The 15916-nt window shown below is 45.6% G+C and overlaps 1 protein-coding gene across 2 annotated transcripts in view; it reads left to right on the plus strand.

Moving 5' to 3' along the window:
* The window catches only part of KMT2B (lysine methyltransferase 2B), a 694916-nt gene that overhangs the window by 58438 nt on the left and 620562 nt on the right, over positions 1-15916 (plus strand). For both annotated transcript variants that reach the window (XM_085615911.1, XM_085615910.1), the window contains exon 3: positions 9960-14497. In XM_085615911.1, the coding sequence (XP_085472037.1) occupies positions 9986-14497 (4512 nt within the window). In that variant the 5' untranslated portion in view covers positions 9960-9985. The remainder of the gene's footprint in view (positions 1-9959; positions 14498-15916) is intronic.

The raw sequence follows: 15916 nt of genomic DNA on the forward strand, positions 1-15916 counted from the left end.
TGAGTAGTGCGCTTACAATTCCCTGATTGCTTGGCTGCTCACAAGCGGGCAACACTGTTGTGGGAGCAAAGCTCCTGGACTTGAGCTCAGGGCAAAGGGAGATTCTGTTTAGCCTACATAGTGCACCCACAGCGGCTGCAGGGTGCTGTTTTGGTGACTGGTGCCCTATTTTCAATGGGAGTTGCCAGTTTTGGATTTTGGCTGCAGGCTCGGTCCAGGAAGATTTCTGGTAGGAACCAACAGCTGGGCAGGTAAGTTGGAGGGCTCTTGGACGTAGGTGCACCTGATTTTCTTCAGGGTGTAGGATGACTGGATGCAGGGTGTGTTGAGGTCTGATTGCATCTTACCGGCCACTCGCGGTTGGGGGGGTGGGGTCTCTGTGCAGATGCAGCAGGCAACGTCGGGGAGTCCTGGAGGGGTCAATCCACAGTGGGTTTGGACTCTGGAGCTCTGGGGGACTTCGCTGGGACCGGTGGGCCACTCAGACCGTAGGCGTCGGGGGCAGTGGTGGGTCCAGGCGTTGGGTATTTTGTCCTCAGCAGGCTTGGTCTTTCTCGGCTGTTTCTTTTGAACAGAGCTGCTGTTCACAGGCGAGCCGGTCTAGTTTTGGGTTTGAAGTTGTACATGTTGTTTTTCCTCAAATAATTGCTTCCAGTCCCATGGTAGAGAGACTTCTCCTCTCTGTGATAATGTGCTAGTTTTTCTCCACCATCTGGTTCGTACGTGTGTGCCTCGCATTAGTGTTCGACTTTAATTTGGAACGACTTTCTCTGGCCTATCCTGTCTTTGGCAGTATAGTTCTTCGTTTGTGCTTTTCCACTTCTGCGCAGCTTAAAATCATCTGTTTAGTTAGACCGATGGCCCCTCAGGGCACCTGCCGTCTTGGGTCTACTCTCCAGATACACTGACGGCGCTGAAAATGTGTTTCTAATGGAACAAACACCCTTCCGATTTTGCCCCCAGTGTCATGCCAAGTATCCGCACACAGACTAACATCTTGTATGCGATCTGTCTTTTGCCAGATCACTGTGAGGCCTGTAAATCAAGTTTCTGATCTAAGAAGACTATGGATTGGAAGGCACGTCGGCTGGGAATGTCTTGGCGACCTGCCAATCGGGTTCCCAGTGCCTGTGTTCATTCCCCAAAACTGTACCCAATTAGCATCTCTGGCCACAGGTTTGCACCTGGCAAATGGTACCACATGTATCCAGGGCACTGTGACCAGGGAAGACCTCTAAGGGCTGCAGCGCCTTTTGTGCCACCCTTAGAGGCTCTGTACCACTACACTCCCGCACTGCCTTTGCAGGCTGCCTGCCATGCCTACAACCCCCTGCCCTGGCATAGATCAGTCACCCTTACAGTGTCTAAGTCTATTCTTAGACATTGTAAGTGCAGTGCTGCCATTAAGAGTATACGGTGCTGGGAGTTTGTCATTACGAACTCCACAGCACCCTAATGGCTGCACTGAAAACTGAGAAGTCTGGTATCAAACGTCTCAGCACATTAAACCCACACTGATGCCAGTGTGGGATTTAATGGAAAATGCACACAGAGGGCATCTTAGAGATGCCCCCTGAAAAACTACCTACCTCTAGTGTCCAGGCTGAGTGACTGCTTTCAGCTGCCACCACCAGACATTTTTCTGGATCCCTGGGTCGAGAGCCTGCTGCTGTCTGGGGCCTGAAACAATACACTTCCTGGGACGAGGTGCCAAGTCTACCCCCGACCCCCCCCCCCCGTGGGGGGGGAGAACGCATGGGAAAAACAAGTGAGGAAGAGAGGTGTGCCTACCTCTGCCGACTCCATCCCTCAGGTGGGGGAGGTGAGGTGAAGCACAACTCTCAGTCCCCGCCATCTTGCAGATGGGGGGGACCCAGCCAACAAGAGAAAGGCTTATACCCCCTCTCCCACTGAAGGGGCCTCTTCCACCCCAGCGAAGGAACTCATTGGTCCCAACCTTTCACCTACCTGTAACGCTCATAAATCTAGTATTTAGGGGCACCCCTCAACTTTGCTTCTCAGACAAGAAAACAGATGATAAAAAGGACTGTACAGCTGTGCCGAAGCTAACAAAAGGAGGAGGCCCACTGACTTGGCCCCAACCCTACCGGCCAACCCGAAAAGGCACCCCTGCACCAGTCTCCCCACGGCCTTTGGTGGCCCAGCTGACTATGCCTAACCAACCCCCAACATCCCAACTTCTCCAAGTGGTGGTCACACCCAGAAGACATCCTTTTTGATACCCTATTCACTACACACACGGACACGCAGTATCTACCACTTCTCCCTGATACGTTGCATCATGCTAACCAGCTTTTTAAAGAACTCATTCATGCTAGACTTACTACCCCCACAAGTGGATTACAAAAGTATAAACCAGACCCACTATTCATATGCAGTCCAGTGCCACCAGATTCTACTGCTGCTACCACTGCTTGTAAAACATTTAATAGTCCAGCATTTGGAGATCCGCTACCTCATGAAAGAACAAAACCAAAGGGGATGATGGACGAAGTGTTGAACATTGCAAGCACTCACCCCCAGTCAACTGATCTGATTTTAATCCATCATCATTCTTTAGCTCACTCCGCCACCCCGGTTCAGACATGGCCATATGCAAATCAGTCTGACCCTGTGCCTCATGGGAACAGTCCAGCCCGAACTACCAAGCCATTTCTTCCTTGGACCGGAAACATGCATCCTGGGACTGCTTTCTGGCTAATCGGCCGTCATCAGCCAGGCTAGCTTGAATCCAGTGGCAAAGTGAGCAAGGGACTCACGTCTGGGCATACCTTGCCAACTTAGGGCGAACAAAGCAAAACCAAAGGGGATGATGGTCAGAGTGTTGGACATTGCAAGCATTTGCCCCCTGTTAACTGATCTGGGTTTAATCCATCATCCTTCTTTAGCTCACTCCGCCACCCCAGTTCAGACATGGCCGTATGCAAATATGCACCGTAAAGAGGCAACATATGGCAGAGCCACGGGCCATCATGAACAATTGTTAGATGTGTGTTTGATGCAGCTGACACCGCTGCATGGAGAATAAATACCAGCATTCTCATCAGACGTCAGGCTTGACTCCGATGCTCTGGGTTTAAACCAGAAGTGCAGGAAGCGGTCTGTAATATGCCCTTTGACCAGGAGCATCTTTGATCCTCCGGTGGACACCACTCTAGATAATCTTGAAAGCACCCATAACTTTAGCCATTTGTGCTTTTTTTTGTATCTTAACGCATCTAGGGCTCCTTCCGGCATTCAGGTTTTAGGGGTAAATAGAAATCCTCAAACAGTAATGCTTCCACTACCCAACACAAACTGGGCAAATCTACCTTCTCAGAGGTGTTTTTTCAGACTCTTTTAAGGTTGGTAGTAATTGAGGCAGAGGTGCTTCCACTTGTGGAACAGCCTCCACTACCAAATAGTGACAGCCTAACCCTCCACCCACTCAACACCTTTTGGGGAGGAGGGAAAGACTAGACTTCAGTTTATCCATCCATTCTGGGAATTCATCACTACAGACCAATGGGTATTGGCCATTATCCAACATGGTTATTGCCAGGAGCTCGTTACCACACCACCCAGCATTCCACCTCGCACTCAGAGGATCACATAGCACTTTTCAAACAAATACAATCCCTATTCCTCAAAGGGGCAATAGAACCAGTCCCTATTCACTAACTAGGCACAGGAGTATACTCCCTATACTTCCTAATTCCAAAACGGACGGGTCTCTAACATCAATTTTGGATCTCAGGCCTCTCAATCATAACATCCTCTCAGAGCATTTTTATAAGGGCACACTACAGGATGTCATTCTCCTACTGTAAAAGGGCGACTTTGTGGCCACACTGGGTCTAAAAGACCCTTATTTTCACATACCTGTACACTCTGCTCATCGCAAATACATCCGGTTTTTCATAGTGGGAAAACACTTTCAATTCAGTGTTCTGCCATTTGGGCTCTCAAACACTTCTCGCGTAAGCGCTTAGCAGTAGGTGAAACACATTTAAGACGACCAAGCATTCATATATTCCCACACCTAGACAACTGCCTCGATGTCATCAGCACATCCAATTATCAGTGAATCTACTCAATAGTTTGTGGTTCACCATCAGTATTCCCAAATCTCACCTTCAACCTCTTCAAAGTCAACCATACTCTGTGGCAACACTCAGTTGGCCTAAGCACATCCCAATCCAGTTCGGGAACACCATTTTCAAACAACTCAGTCTCACTTCCAGCCAAACAAAACTCACTGTTTGTACTGTCATGCGTCTTTTGGGAATGATGGCATCTTGAATTGCTTTAGTCCCACAGCAAGATTATACATGCAACAGTGTCTCGCTCACCAATGGTGTCAAGCACAGGGCTTTCCTACAGTTTCTAGTATTGATGGACCAACCCACTCACCGTTCTCGGCAATGGTGGGATACCAAAAATCTATTACAAGGCGAGCCTTTCTTGCCTCCAATCATTCGAACCACAGACTCATCACAAATTGACTGGAATGAGCATCTTCAACACATAACAATACATGGTCAGTGGGATGCCAAACAAACCCTTCAACCACTTTTATTTTCAGGCAGTTTTTTCCTAACACTGAAAGCTTTCCTTTCTCTGCTCTCACTCAAGGTTGTCGTAGTCCACACAGACAAGATGACAGCCATATACTATCTACAAAAATGGGGTGGGTGGGACACACACACAATCTTCTCAGTTGTAACACCTTGCTCGGAACATATGGAATTGGGCTCTTCGCCATCACATTCATCTCCTGGCAGAATTTCTCAACACTGGTGTATCTGCTCAGCTGCCTCACCCCCCGCAAACCCATGAATGTCAACTCCACCCACCAGTTCTCCTTCAATACTTCCAAAAGTGGGGGTTTTCTCCAAAGACTTATTTGCCACAGCTGAAAAATACAAAATGGCAAAACTTTGCCTCTAGGTTCCCACAACCCCTATCCACGGGCAACTCACTGTAGATGAGTTGTTCATGGATATTTGCCTAGGCTTTTCCATCTCTCCCTCTCATTCCATTTCTGGTTGGAAAACTCAAACCTCGTTACAAATGATTCTAGTTTCACCCACCTGGGCATGTCAACCCTGGTTCACAACCTTACTTGATCTTACTGTCGTCCCACATTAGATGCTTCTCAGCAGGCGGGACCTTCTCACTCAAAACAGCCAAACCAAACATCCAGACCCCCCCAGGATGTTAAATCTAGTGATTCGATATCTGAGATCTGCGAATTTGGTTATCTAAACTTATCAACAGAATACGAGGCCATTCTTATGCAAGCAGGCAGACCCACAGCTAGAGCTTAGTATGCTGCAAAATTGAAACATTTTGTCTGTTATAGTCTGCCTTAACACCCAAATCCTCTCAAAGCCACAGGACAGGATCTCTCATTTACAAAAATCTAATCTAGCATATACTTCTATTAGATCGCACCTTGCTGCCAATGCTGCGTTTCTACAAAACCTACAAAATATATCTTTCTTCAGGATTCCAGTCATTAAGGTGTCCACGGAAGGACTTAAACGAGGTATTTCCCCCACCTGATCCTCCAGCACGTTCTTGGAACTTAAATTCTGTGCTCGTGAGTCCGCATTTGTGCTTTTACATTCATGCTCTCTTCAGTTCCTTTCATGGAAAGTGACATTTTTAGTTGCTATAACCCCCCTCAGACGGGCTGGTGAGCTGCAAGCATTTACCCTAGAAAAACCATTCTTTCAAGTTCATGAACTTAAAATAGTCCTTTTGTACTAATGAAAGATTTCTACCTAAGGTTGTTTCCCAGTTTCACCTCTAACTATTGCGCTTCCTGTGTCCCCCACCCTAATTCTTTTGCAGAAAGAGCTCTTCACACTTTCAATGTGAAAATAGCACCCATTCTACTTAAATGGAACAAACTTTCTGGAAGACAAAACCACTGTGTTGTGGCCTTCTCCCCACATCTTCAAGGTACCCAATATTCAAATCGGGGATTGCTAGATGGATAGTTTAAGTGCATTAATACTTGCTACGTTAAGGCCAAAAGACATTTGACTCCAACTCCTAGAGCACATTCCATGAGGAAACGAGCATTGGCATAGTCAATAGGTCTCGCCGTTGGGGCCTTATAAGTATTTAGTTATGCGGCACAATATCATTTGTGCAACAACATCAATTGTTGCATGGCTAAACACTTATAAGGTCCCAAAGGCGAGACCTATTGACTAAGTGTTTAGCCATGCAACAATTGATGTTGTTGCACAAATGATATTGTGCTGCATAACTAAATACTTATAAGGCCCCAACGGCGAGACCTATTGGCTATGCCAATGCTTGTTGTATTGGGTTCAGTGGCTGCACGTGGCTACAAGTCAGAGGTCTCGGGCACTGGAATCCTTGCTCTAGCCTGGAGAGCTGCCTGATATGGAGTCCCTTAAGGCTCAACTAGGGGTCCTCGTCAACGACCCCGGGCATCGTAAGTGTGCATAGAGCCAAGGGCTCCATGTTACAGAGCTCCTTCAAATGGGACCTGAGCAGCATAGCGGATTAACATTGCATTTCCCATCCGTCACTTGGAATTTAGGGCTCGGGCGAGCGGCGCGACTCTAGTCTGTGGAGGAACGTCTGAGTGGTGAATAGACTTCTCTGAGGAATAAATACTCACTTTCAAATAATGAACCAAGCCTACAATGAACCGTTAGTTTCTCTTCAAAGTTTACAGATGTCGGTATAATGCATACATTCATATAGATTTCTGCGCACTTCCCTGTTCTGATTTTTAAATAAACCTGGAAGATCTATAAAAAAAAAAGGTACATTGCTCGACAGTGTTGTGAGTCTGTTCCTTGTGTAACGCGAAGCAAATTAAATATTGAAAATTAGGTTTACACTCTCTGCACAGGATGAGGAAAACGGCATTCTTGTGTGTGCATTTAGTTTCCTGACCGAGATGTGACGTTTTGTCAGTGCTGTTCGTAACGAGGACGTCCGGTGGTGGCAACATATGGGCCCCACAGTGCTCAGCAAATGTTTGCAATTCTGTTAATTTAATTCACTGGCGTTTGAGTGGCCACTGCCAAGGCTCTAGTAAGACTCTGAAGGGGCAGGGATTTTCTTTTTTTTGGAAAGTGTTCCCTCCTCCTCCTCATCCCCTGTTTTCCTCCCTTATTAAAACAACCATCCGCAAAAGTCTAGCTTGTTTAAGAGACCCCCTTCAGTCCAAGAAGTCAGAAAAGGCAGGCGAGCAGGAGGGGTAAGAGAAAGTCCAGGGGAAAGACGTCTGTAAAAAATCCAGCATTTTTGAACGCGTGAGGGAGAAAGTGTGTTCAGTATTTTGTTGCACTTTTTAAATTTTTTTATATTTTTGTCGTGCTTATTGGCTCCCTTGTGCAAGCTGCTCTGATTTATACCTCAGTCTTTGGAAACTTTTCACGACCAGGCGGTGCGACGTTTCGCACAACTGGCTGAAACCTTCTGCAACCAGCTGGCATCAAAGGCTCAATAAGGTATGTACGTTTACCACACGATCCTTCATTTTCGAAGAAGTTAAACATTGAGGGTTTTACATACAGATTTGCCTGAATAGTTTTTTCATGAACCTCGTAGTTGTACGGAAATTGTCAAGTCATGAACTAATTCCATTCACGTTACTATTTTAAAAATGAGCTGTGTCTGATAATGAAACAATTACACATATATAGATATAGATATATATATAGATTTAATAACCGGTGGCTCAATTATGCAATTATAGACAGTATTTAGGATCGCTATATACATACATTTTCTTGGAGTAGTTCTTTTTTTTTTTTTTTAGTAAGTGTAATGTCATCCATATATGGTTTGGTACTATTCTTTCAACAGTATGACACTGTCACGTATGGAGGTTTGATAGTCAAACTGTGCTTTGCACATATGTGATGTTCATTTTTGTGGCAGTATCTAGCTCCTACTCCACAACTATCCAACAAGTGCCTCGTTGGCAGCAGCTGCATTCGAGCACTCCTGTGCCTTTCACTGACACCTGGGATAAAGTTAAACAGTGTGCCTGGTCCACTGCAGGGACACTGCGGAAGCATGGCAGGGGGAGAAAGAGAGGGGTAGGAGATGTTGGCGCTCCAGCCTTTGATCTGCGTAGACATCATACGAGCCAGCGGCGGCACTTTTAATACTGTTGTCTGTAGGACCTATTTTCTGTTGTGGTTGAGTTCAAATAGAATATACAGCAAAGAGATCCTCTTCGGGCCAATGGCGGGGCTTTTCTTTGGTTTTTTTGGGAAGGACAAGCAGTTTAAGAATGAACAAGCATTGGCCGCGCGGTCGTGAAAGTGACGTGGGCTGTAAGGGTGCCCGCGAGCGAGTCACTTAATGAGCCATGAGAAGAGGAAAGCCAGATGCCACCTCTGCTCGTAACTGTGCGCGTAACTGCACGCTCTTGGCCACACAAAGCTGTGGTCGGCTTTTTAAAGCCCACTTACTAAATGTCGCGCCAGAGCAACGCATGCGCTGGCTCAAGTGAGACCTAAAAAGGAGTAACTATAGCCTTTATAGGAAATCATCCAATAGCTGGGATTTGGAAAGCGTTTACATGGTCTACACCACACACATTTACTAAACTCTACTCTGTGGATGTATTAGCACACCAATAATCCAATGTAGGTCAGGCAGGGCTAGTTACATTTTCAAACAAATCCCACATACTAGCCGCCACTTTTAAGGAGGGACTGCTTTGCAGTCTGCACAGCATGTGTATCTACAGCCACTCATGACATCTAACGGATTATGTTGCTTACCCTGTAAGCATCTGTTCGGGTCATGTAGTGTTGTAGATTCATATGCGCCCACCCACCTGCCCTGGAGATTTGTGGCTGTTGCTGTTATTACTATTTTACACATTTTAATCCTACGTTCACATATAAGCATGGACCGCTCCATTTCTTATGCATTCATTATGCTCTTTTCTCACTCTCCTGCGGGGGAAATACAAATTAACAAGGGAGTTGATGCCCATGTGCACGATCACTGAGGGAAAGAGTCACTCTACCTCGTGACTGTCACTCAAAGCAATTCTAAGATAAACAACTTGTTACACACTGAACCCAACACCTAGATGGCAGAAGTAGGCACAAAAGTGACTCTTCAGCGATACATGCCCTGAACATATTCTTACAGGGTAAGTAACCTAATCATTTCTGCAAATAAACTGCACAAATATTTTAGTATGTATCTGAATTAGGGAAGCACAAATGACCCCACTTTAAAGAAATAAAAAATAAAAATGTTAAAATGAGTCCAATCAAATATGTACACCAAGTGATGCCATTACCACATGTTATCATTTGTATGCTGTATAATTTTCAGTAAAGTATGTAGAAATGTTATTCAATTTCAATTGAAAGTGCTGTCTGTAATGGCAGTCCGCTACCACATCATGCTTACTCAACAGTACGCCACTATGTTGTGCAACACTCCTCCACTCTATGGCCCCACACCGCACTTCGTCCTGCTGAACAGCAGCCATGCTGGTTTCGAAAATGACAAACATATTGGCAAAGCCAATAGCGCTTGCATAAGTAAGACCTATTGAGTGTGCCAATGCTTGTTTGTATTGCGTACCAGCAGGTTCTCTAGTTCTTCACAAGTTGTAGTCTCCACAATCCTAACGCACCTTCCAAAATCTAGGAAATAAGTCTGATCAGACCTGTTCTGGCTTTTGAACCTGCAGCAGGAGGCCGGATACAACGAAGGAAAACACACCTTAGTGAGAGGTAGATGGAGGTTCCTTTACACTCGAGTTTGGACTGGACTTACTGTACAAACAATATGCAGGAGGCAGGATAATCATTGTGATGCTCTTTCTTTGTCAAAGCTGCATTTGTATTTCTTCCCCAAACCAGCAATTTGTTTTCATTGGTCTCCTCTTGAACATTTTTGGCTAATACATTTCTTTTATGTTCTAGGTGGAAGACTGCAAGCACATACAAATATGACCAAATGGTCAGCAATAGTGAAGGACCAGCAACCTCTGCTACATACTAATGCCAGAGAATTGCCAGGACGGACAAAGGCCAAGGAACCGCAGGCACGGGCAAAGGCTAGAAAAATGTCATCACAAGCAATAAACAGTGACGCGCAGGAGGAGAGAGTCGTACCACCAATATACCTGCAAAGGAACAAACCTTTATTGAAAAGGGCAAGATCCCGGCCACTTATGCTCTCAAAGGAAGAAACACTAGGCCCTCCTCCACAGAAGCCCCCATGGAAGGAAGAATCAGCAGATGATTCCTTGCTGGCTTCAGCCTCTATGCATGTCTCAGCTTTTCCACTAGCAGAAACTAGACAACAGCTGCCCCTTACTGAGACCAAGCTGGACTGCAAGCTAGAGCGACCATTGCCTTCAGCGATTGCCAACACGACACGACGGAAAAGGCAACGGAGTGAATCCAAAACTCGAAGCACCTTTGAGGTTCCCCAGCCCAAAGCGAGAACTCCTAGCTCTAGGAGGGGTGCAGCTCGTCGCTCTCCTCAGGTTATTGTACAAGCATCCTCTGAGAAAAGCAGTGGTAATTCCAGCTCTCCTGCAGTGGCCTCCAGTCAGATCACAGACACTTCTGAGCAGAGCCCAAAACCCAGGAGGAAAAAAAAAGAACCCCCGAAAAGGATTCAAGCAAAGCAGAGCAGGGGTAGTCTTCGTAGAACTGGAAAGGCAGCCAAATGCCATAAAAATCCTCCAGTGGTTCTAAAGTTTGTGTCCAAAGCAAAGATGATGAAACCTTTTCCACTTGTAAAGGAGTGCCATGTAGTATTAAGAGCACCCTTGCCTTACATTGGTTTAACAGGAATAAAGGCGAATGTGTCACAGGTTGTAGATGGTGACCGCATTACCAGTGTTGCAGGATCCACAAAGAGCACTGAAGGCATGACCCGATCTGAACCACCTGTTAAGGAAAAAACTACCCTAGAGGAAACCAACATTTCTCCAACTCAGTCGACCCATACAGTGAGACGGACAATAGGCCCAACTATTAAACACTTGCCGAAGAAAAAGGAGCGGACTTCTCCTGGATCTTCGCTTCCTTTGGATGGGCCACAGGAAGCAGAGGAGCCAGCCATGTCGTTTGCTGGGCAGCCTTTTTGTGCAGAGCCACAGGACTCCTTAGCTGGATTGCTTGAGGAGTCTGCTAAAGAAACTCACCCAGTGTCTCTTGAAACAAGACTCTTGCTGCGAAGGAGCAGCAGGGGCTGCCGTCCTTCTTCCCCTGTAGAGACTGAGATGGCTGCTCTAGGAGAGAAGGAGGGGTCTGTGCCCTCTCAATCCACAGAGGAAATTCAGGCTGTGAAGGCCAACATCCTTAAGAAAATACGTAAATTTATTATGCCCATTGTGAGCGCTAGATCCTCTCGTGTTATCAAGCCGCCAAGGAGGTTTATGGATGATGAGCTCTGTTCAACAAAGAAGTCCCCTCCAAAGGCCTCTCCTGATAATGCTTCATTACATCCTAAAGCAGCAGACGGCACATGTGCTTCCAGCCTGGATGAACCAGTTGATGTCGAAGAAGATTATGCCGAGAACCAGGAGGTGGTGGTGAAAAGAGAGCATGAAATGCCTTCCCAGGTCAAAGCTAATTGGAGGACAAAGCTAGAAGGTGTTTTGAAACCTGATGAAGTTTTGGATGATGAGCCTCTTCAGGCATTGGCTGCATCGCCGTATTCTGATCACACCCAGGATGCGACACACAACAAACTATGTACTGATATTGCTGAAGATCTGGTATCTGTGCCACTTGCATCTGATCATTCACCAGGCTTAACACCTGAACTACTCAGTTCTGATAATGCACATGAATTGACAGTAGGGTTTCCCGTTTTAGATGACACAAGTGTCTTGAGACCTATGTCCCCCATGTCTGAAAAAGTTGAGCTGCCACCTGCATTGCCTAGTGCGGATAATGAACAGTTGACAGATGTGCGTTTTAATACTCATGATATACAAGCTTTTACACAGAGTTCATCCCATATAAATAGCAAACCGATAGTGTCTGGTGTGTCATCTAGTTTTGAAAACACACAGTGCTTATCACTTACACTTTTTTCCCCTAGTGCAGATGACAAACCTGGTCTTGCACTTGAAGCATCTTTTTCAGATCATTTTAATAACTCAACACTAGAATCAGTCCATATTCATAAAACCGAGGATTTGACCCTTGTGCTTCCCAGTTCTGAAATCAAACCAAGCTTGCTATCGGAACCACAGAATTTAGGTAACAATCAGATCTTGCTACCTGTGGCATGTATTTCTGGTAATAACTCACCATCTTTGTCTTCACATTCAGATACTGGTAACACACCAGACTCCACCCCCTTGTTGCCTAGTGCAGATCACAAACTGGACTTAGCACAGGAGTCATCCCTTTCAGTATTTGATCATAAAACGACATTGGGACAATTTATTCCTAATGACAGACAGGACTTTGCAATAACGTTACCCAGTTCTGATAATCTGGCTAGGACATCAGTGTTATCTAGTTCCAGTGAGACCCAGGCTTTACCACCTCTGTCACCCAGTTCTGATAACATGCAAGGCTTGACACCCATGTCATCCAGGTCTGATAACACTCAGGGTTTGGCACCCTTATCTGCTTCTAATAGTACTCTAGGAGCAATACCCTTTCCCTCCAATACTGACACCACCTGGAGCGCGGCACCCATGTCACCTTGTTTAGTAAACCAACATGACCCAACGCCTGTGTTTTCCATTCCTGATACCTCACAGGGCTTGCCACCTTTCTCACTTGGTTCTGAAAACATACAGTTTTTGACACCTGGGTCATTGAGTTCCGAAAGCAAAATGAGCACCTCACTTGTGTCATCAGTTGGTGACTCCGCTCAGGGCTTAACATCAGAGTCCCCTAGCTTTAATACCTCACTGGGAATGGGACCTTCATTGCACAGCTCTGATTTACCAATGTTGTCACTAGTGTTGCCCACATCTGATAACACACATTGCTTGATGCCAGAGTTGTCCAGATACAATAGCAGACATTGTTTGAATCCAGCTTCTCCTGGTTCTACTTCACCGAAGGTGGACACCGAAGAAACCCTTGCACCAGAATTCACGGAAGATCAAGCACATGGGCTAGTATCAATTTTGTCCCCATATGAATCTACGCAAGGGGTGGCACTGAATTTTCCAGGACTAGAATCCCCACATGAACTTGTGTCAGTAATGTCTGAAAATATTCATACTGGCTCCTCATTCATAGCCTCACTGCCTTCAGCACTTCCAGAGAAGCGGAAAACCATTCTGAGACAGCCCACCTTCAGATGGACTTCTTCAAGCAGCTTAAGCTCTGACTTGGGTCCCCCAGTCACACAGACCAATGAGAGTAATGCATCAAAAACCATATCGAAGTTTCCACCTGTGTCAGTGGAGGAAGGTCAGTGTCCATCTCTACCACCACCGTTCTCACAGCCAGCTGGCAACCAGCATGATCTCCCTGGGTCCCCAGTGCCTCAAATGACACAATCCTTTGTGGCACCACCTGTGGTGTCCCAACCCTCAATACAGTTGCCCACACAATCCTTGGCTGTATTGCCGTCCTTGCCACTACCGACTGAGCTTGCTAGTGCGCCTTCTGCAGTTGCGCAGTCATCCATTCTGAAGCAAGATTCTGTGGCACTGCCGACAGCACCACAGTCCCAAGTGCTAACACAGGCACCATTGAAGCAACCCTCATTGGCTATACCGACACAGCCAAAGAGTGTGCCAGTAGGCCTAGGGAAGTCCGACCCCTCTAAGAGACCACCATTGCTACGAGCCCCACAGTTCACACCTAGTGAAGCTCATTTGAAGATCTACGAATCTGTCTCTATCCCTCCACAGAGGGTTGAATCGAAACAAACCCTTGATTCAGGCACTTTTTCCACTTCTTCCTTTGCTCTGCGTCAGCGCAGGGCAGAGCCCAAGTCTGGTTCTGCACAGTATCTTGAGGGCGGGGATTCTGAATGTAAAGATTCTGCTTTGGTGACTGTGCAAGATCAGTCATGTCCCCTTCCTTCTGACCTAGTGGGGACGTTTGTTGGCAAACCACAGACTGTAGCAAGAACTAACCACCTATCCTTGCCTCTGTTTGCTGGAAATACACTGGATAATGAGGTCTCTTCTGACCCAGGTCTTATCAAGATTCAAGCAATGGACTGTCCTGGTGTGATACGGAAAGTGGCTCTGCGAAGAGGCCTCTCATCTGCTAACTCTGTGCCATGCAAGCCCACACATCCTGGGAAGAATTCAACACCTAGTTCATCGGAAGACAGCTCAGATTTTGATGAAGCGATGAGCCCTGCATCTCATCTGGGACTAAGCCCAGATAGTGATGAAGAAACTGATTTGGCCACACCACTCTCCAGTATGGATGAGAAAATGATAAATATTTTAAAGACTGCTCAAGCTCAACTTTCCCAAATCGATAAACGCAATTTACGGAAGCTGGTAACTCCGGTGAGGGCTCCTTTTTTTCTCTACCTTTTGCACTTTGTGTCTTTCTCTTCTCTTAGTAGCGTTAATGCCTTTTTTCTTTTTTCTCCCCTTCATATCTGCATTGTACTCTTTATTGCAGTAGCAGTAAACCGGTTCTATGTTTAATGCTTGCTTTCAGGGTATCCTGCCATCACTCTGTGTATTTCAGAGAGAAATATCATTCAAAGTCTTTATTTGAAATTAGGTATAAGGTGAGAGTAATGTCAATCGGGGGTTTATAAAGCGCGCAACTCACCCGTGAGGGTCTCAAGGCGCTAAGTGCTTCATTTGAGCTGGTGGTTGCAGGTGGGGCCCACAAGCACTCCTCTTTGGGACCGACATGTATTTTTTTTTCATCAAACTTTGACCCAGACAAATCACTGCGAGAAAACCGTGACCAGGAAAATATAAAGAAGAAAAAGAAACTGCAATAGTTAAAATAAAGGGGCTGGGAATGTCTGACAGTGGATTAAAGAGGCATAAAAAGAAATCAACACTATGCTGCCTTAGTAGTTCTTAGCAAATGTTTGGGCCTAGCACTTATTCTTTTACAAATGAAACATTGGGTGAAATCAATGTTGGTGTTAGAAGCTGGCTTAGAAGGGTGTGGAGTTCCTATTGCTGGATGCCCAAGACAGACATATTGTTTGGGGTCTAGGACAACAAGTTTTCATGTGTATTTTGTTCTTGGGACAAGTGGGCCCAACCGCATACAGCACAAACCCTTTGGCTGCCAGTTAACGTACCACATTATGGATCAATGAAAAGCATTGTCTGCAGTTAAGGTCATTTTTGTGTTCATGTTTTGATGCTGTTTGAACTTGTATTTATGGTTCTTAAATTCAAATCTTTTATTATTAGGGTTAGCGCTTATTGTAAGCTCTGAATGCACTACTGGCATTGGTTCCACTATGAACATGTGTACACACCTTTTTAAAGTTTAGCAGTATGAGGCTATGTATAATGCTCCTAGAATGCTATCTGATTAGAAATATTTGTAGAGCTGGAAAGCAAGATGAATGATTCTTTTGTTTTAAAAATAAAATGTTCACAAAAACTAGAAAAACCCATGTTGCTAAACCACTAAAATTGTAGGAATCATTTCTTTGCAACATCGTTTATAAAATGTGTCGATGCTTGCTAGCATTTCCCAAAAATATTCCTAATGGAAAATTGGTATAACCAGTTTCAACAAGTTTATGGGAAACCTAAAAATAAACCAGCATTGGCAAAGCAGTAGGTCTGAAATTGGTGATCGGCCTTTTGTTTTGTCAATGGTTGTCTTGTTTTGGCATGGTTTTTGTAAAACCTTAATGGCGTGGGAGCTGCCAGTCCCTCATCGTTCTAGCAAGCATTGGCAATATGCTCCTTGAAAGAGCAGAATGCTGTCACTCATAATGT

This window comes from Triturus cristatus, chromosome 7, assembly GCF_964204655.1.
Source record: "Triturus cristatus chromosome 7, aTriCri1.1, whole genome shotgun sequence".
Classification (NCBI taxonomy): Eukaryota; Metazoa; Chordata; class Amphibia; order Caudata; family Salamandridae; genus Triturus; species Triturus cristatus.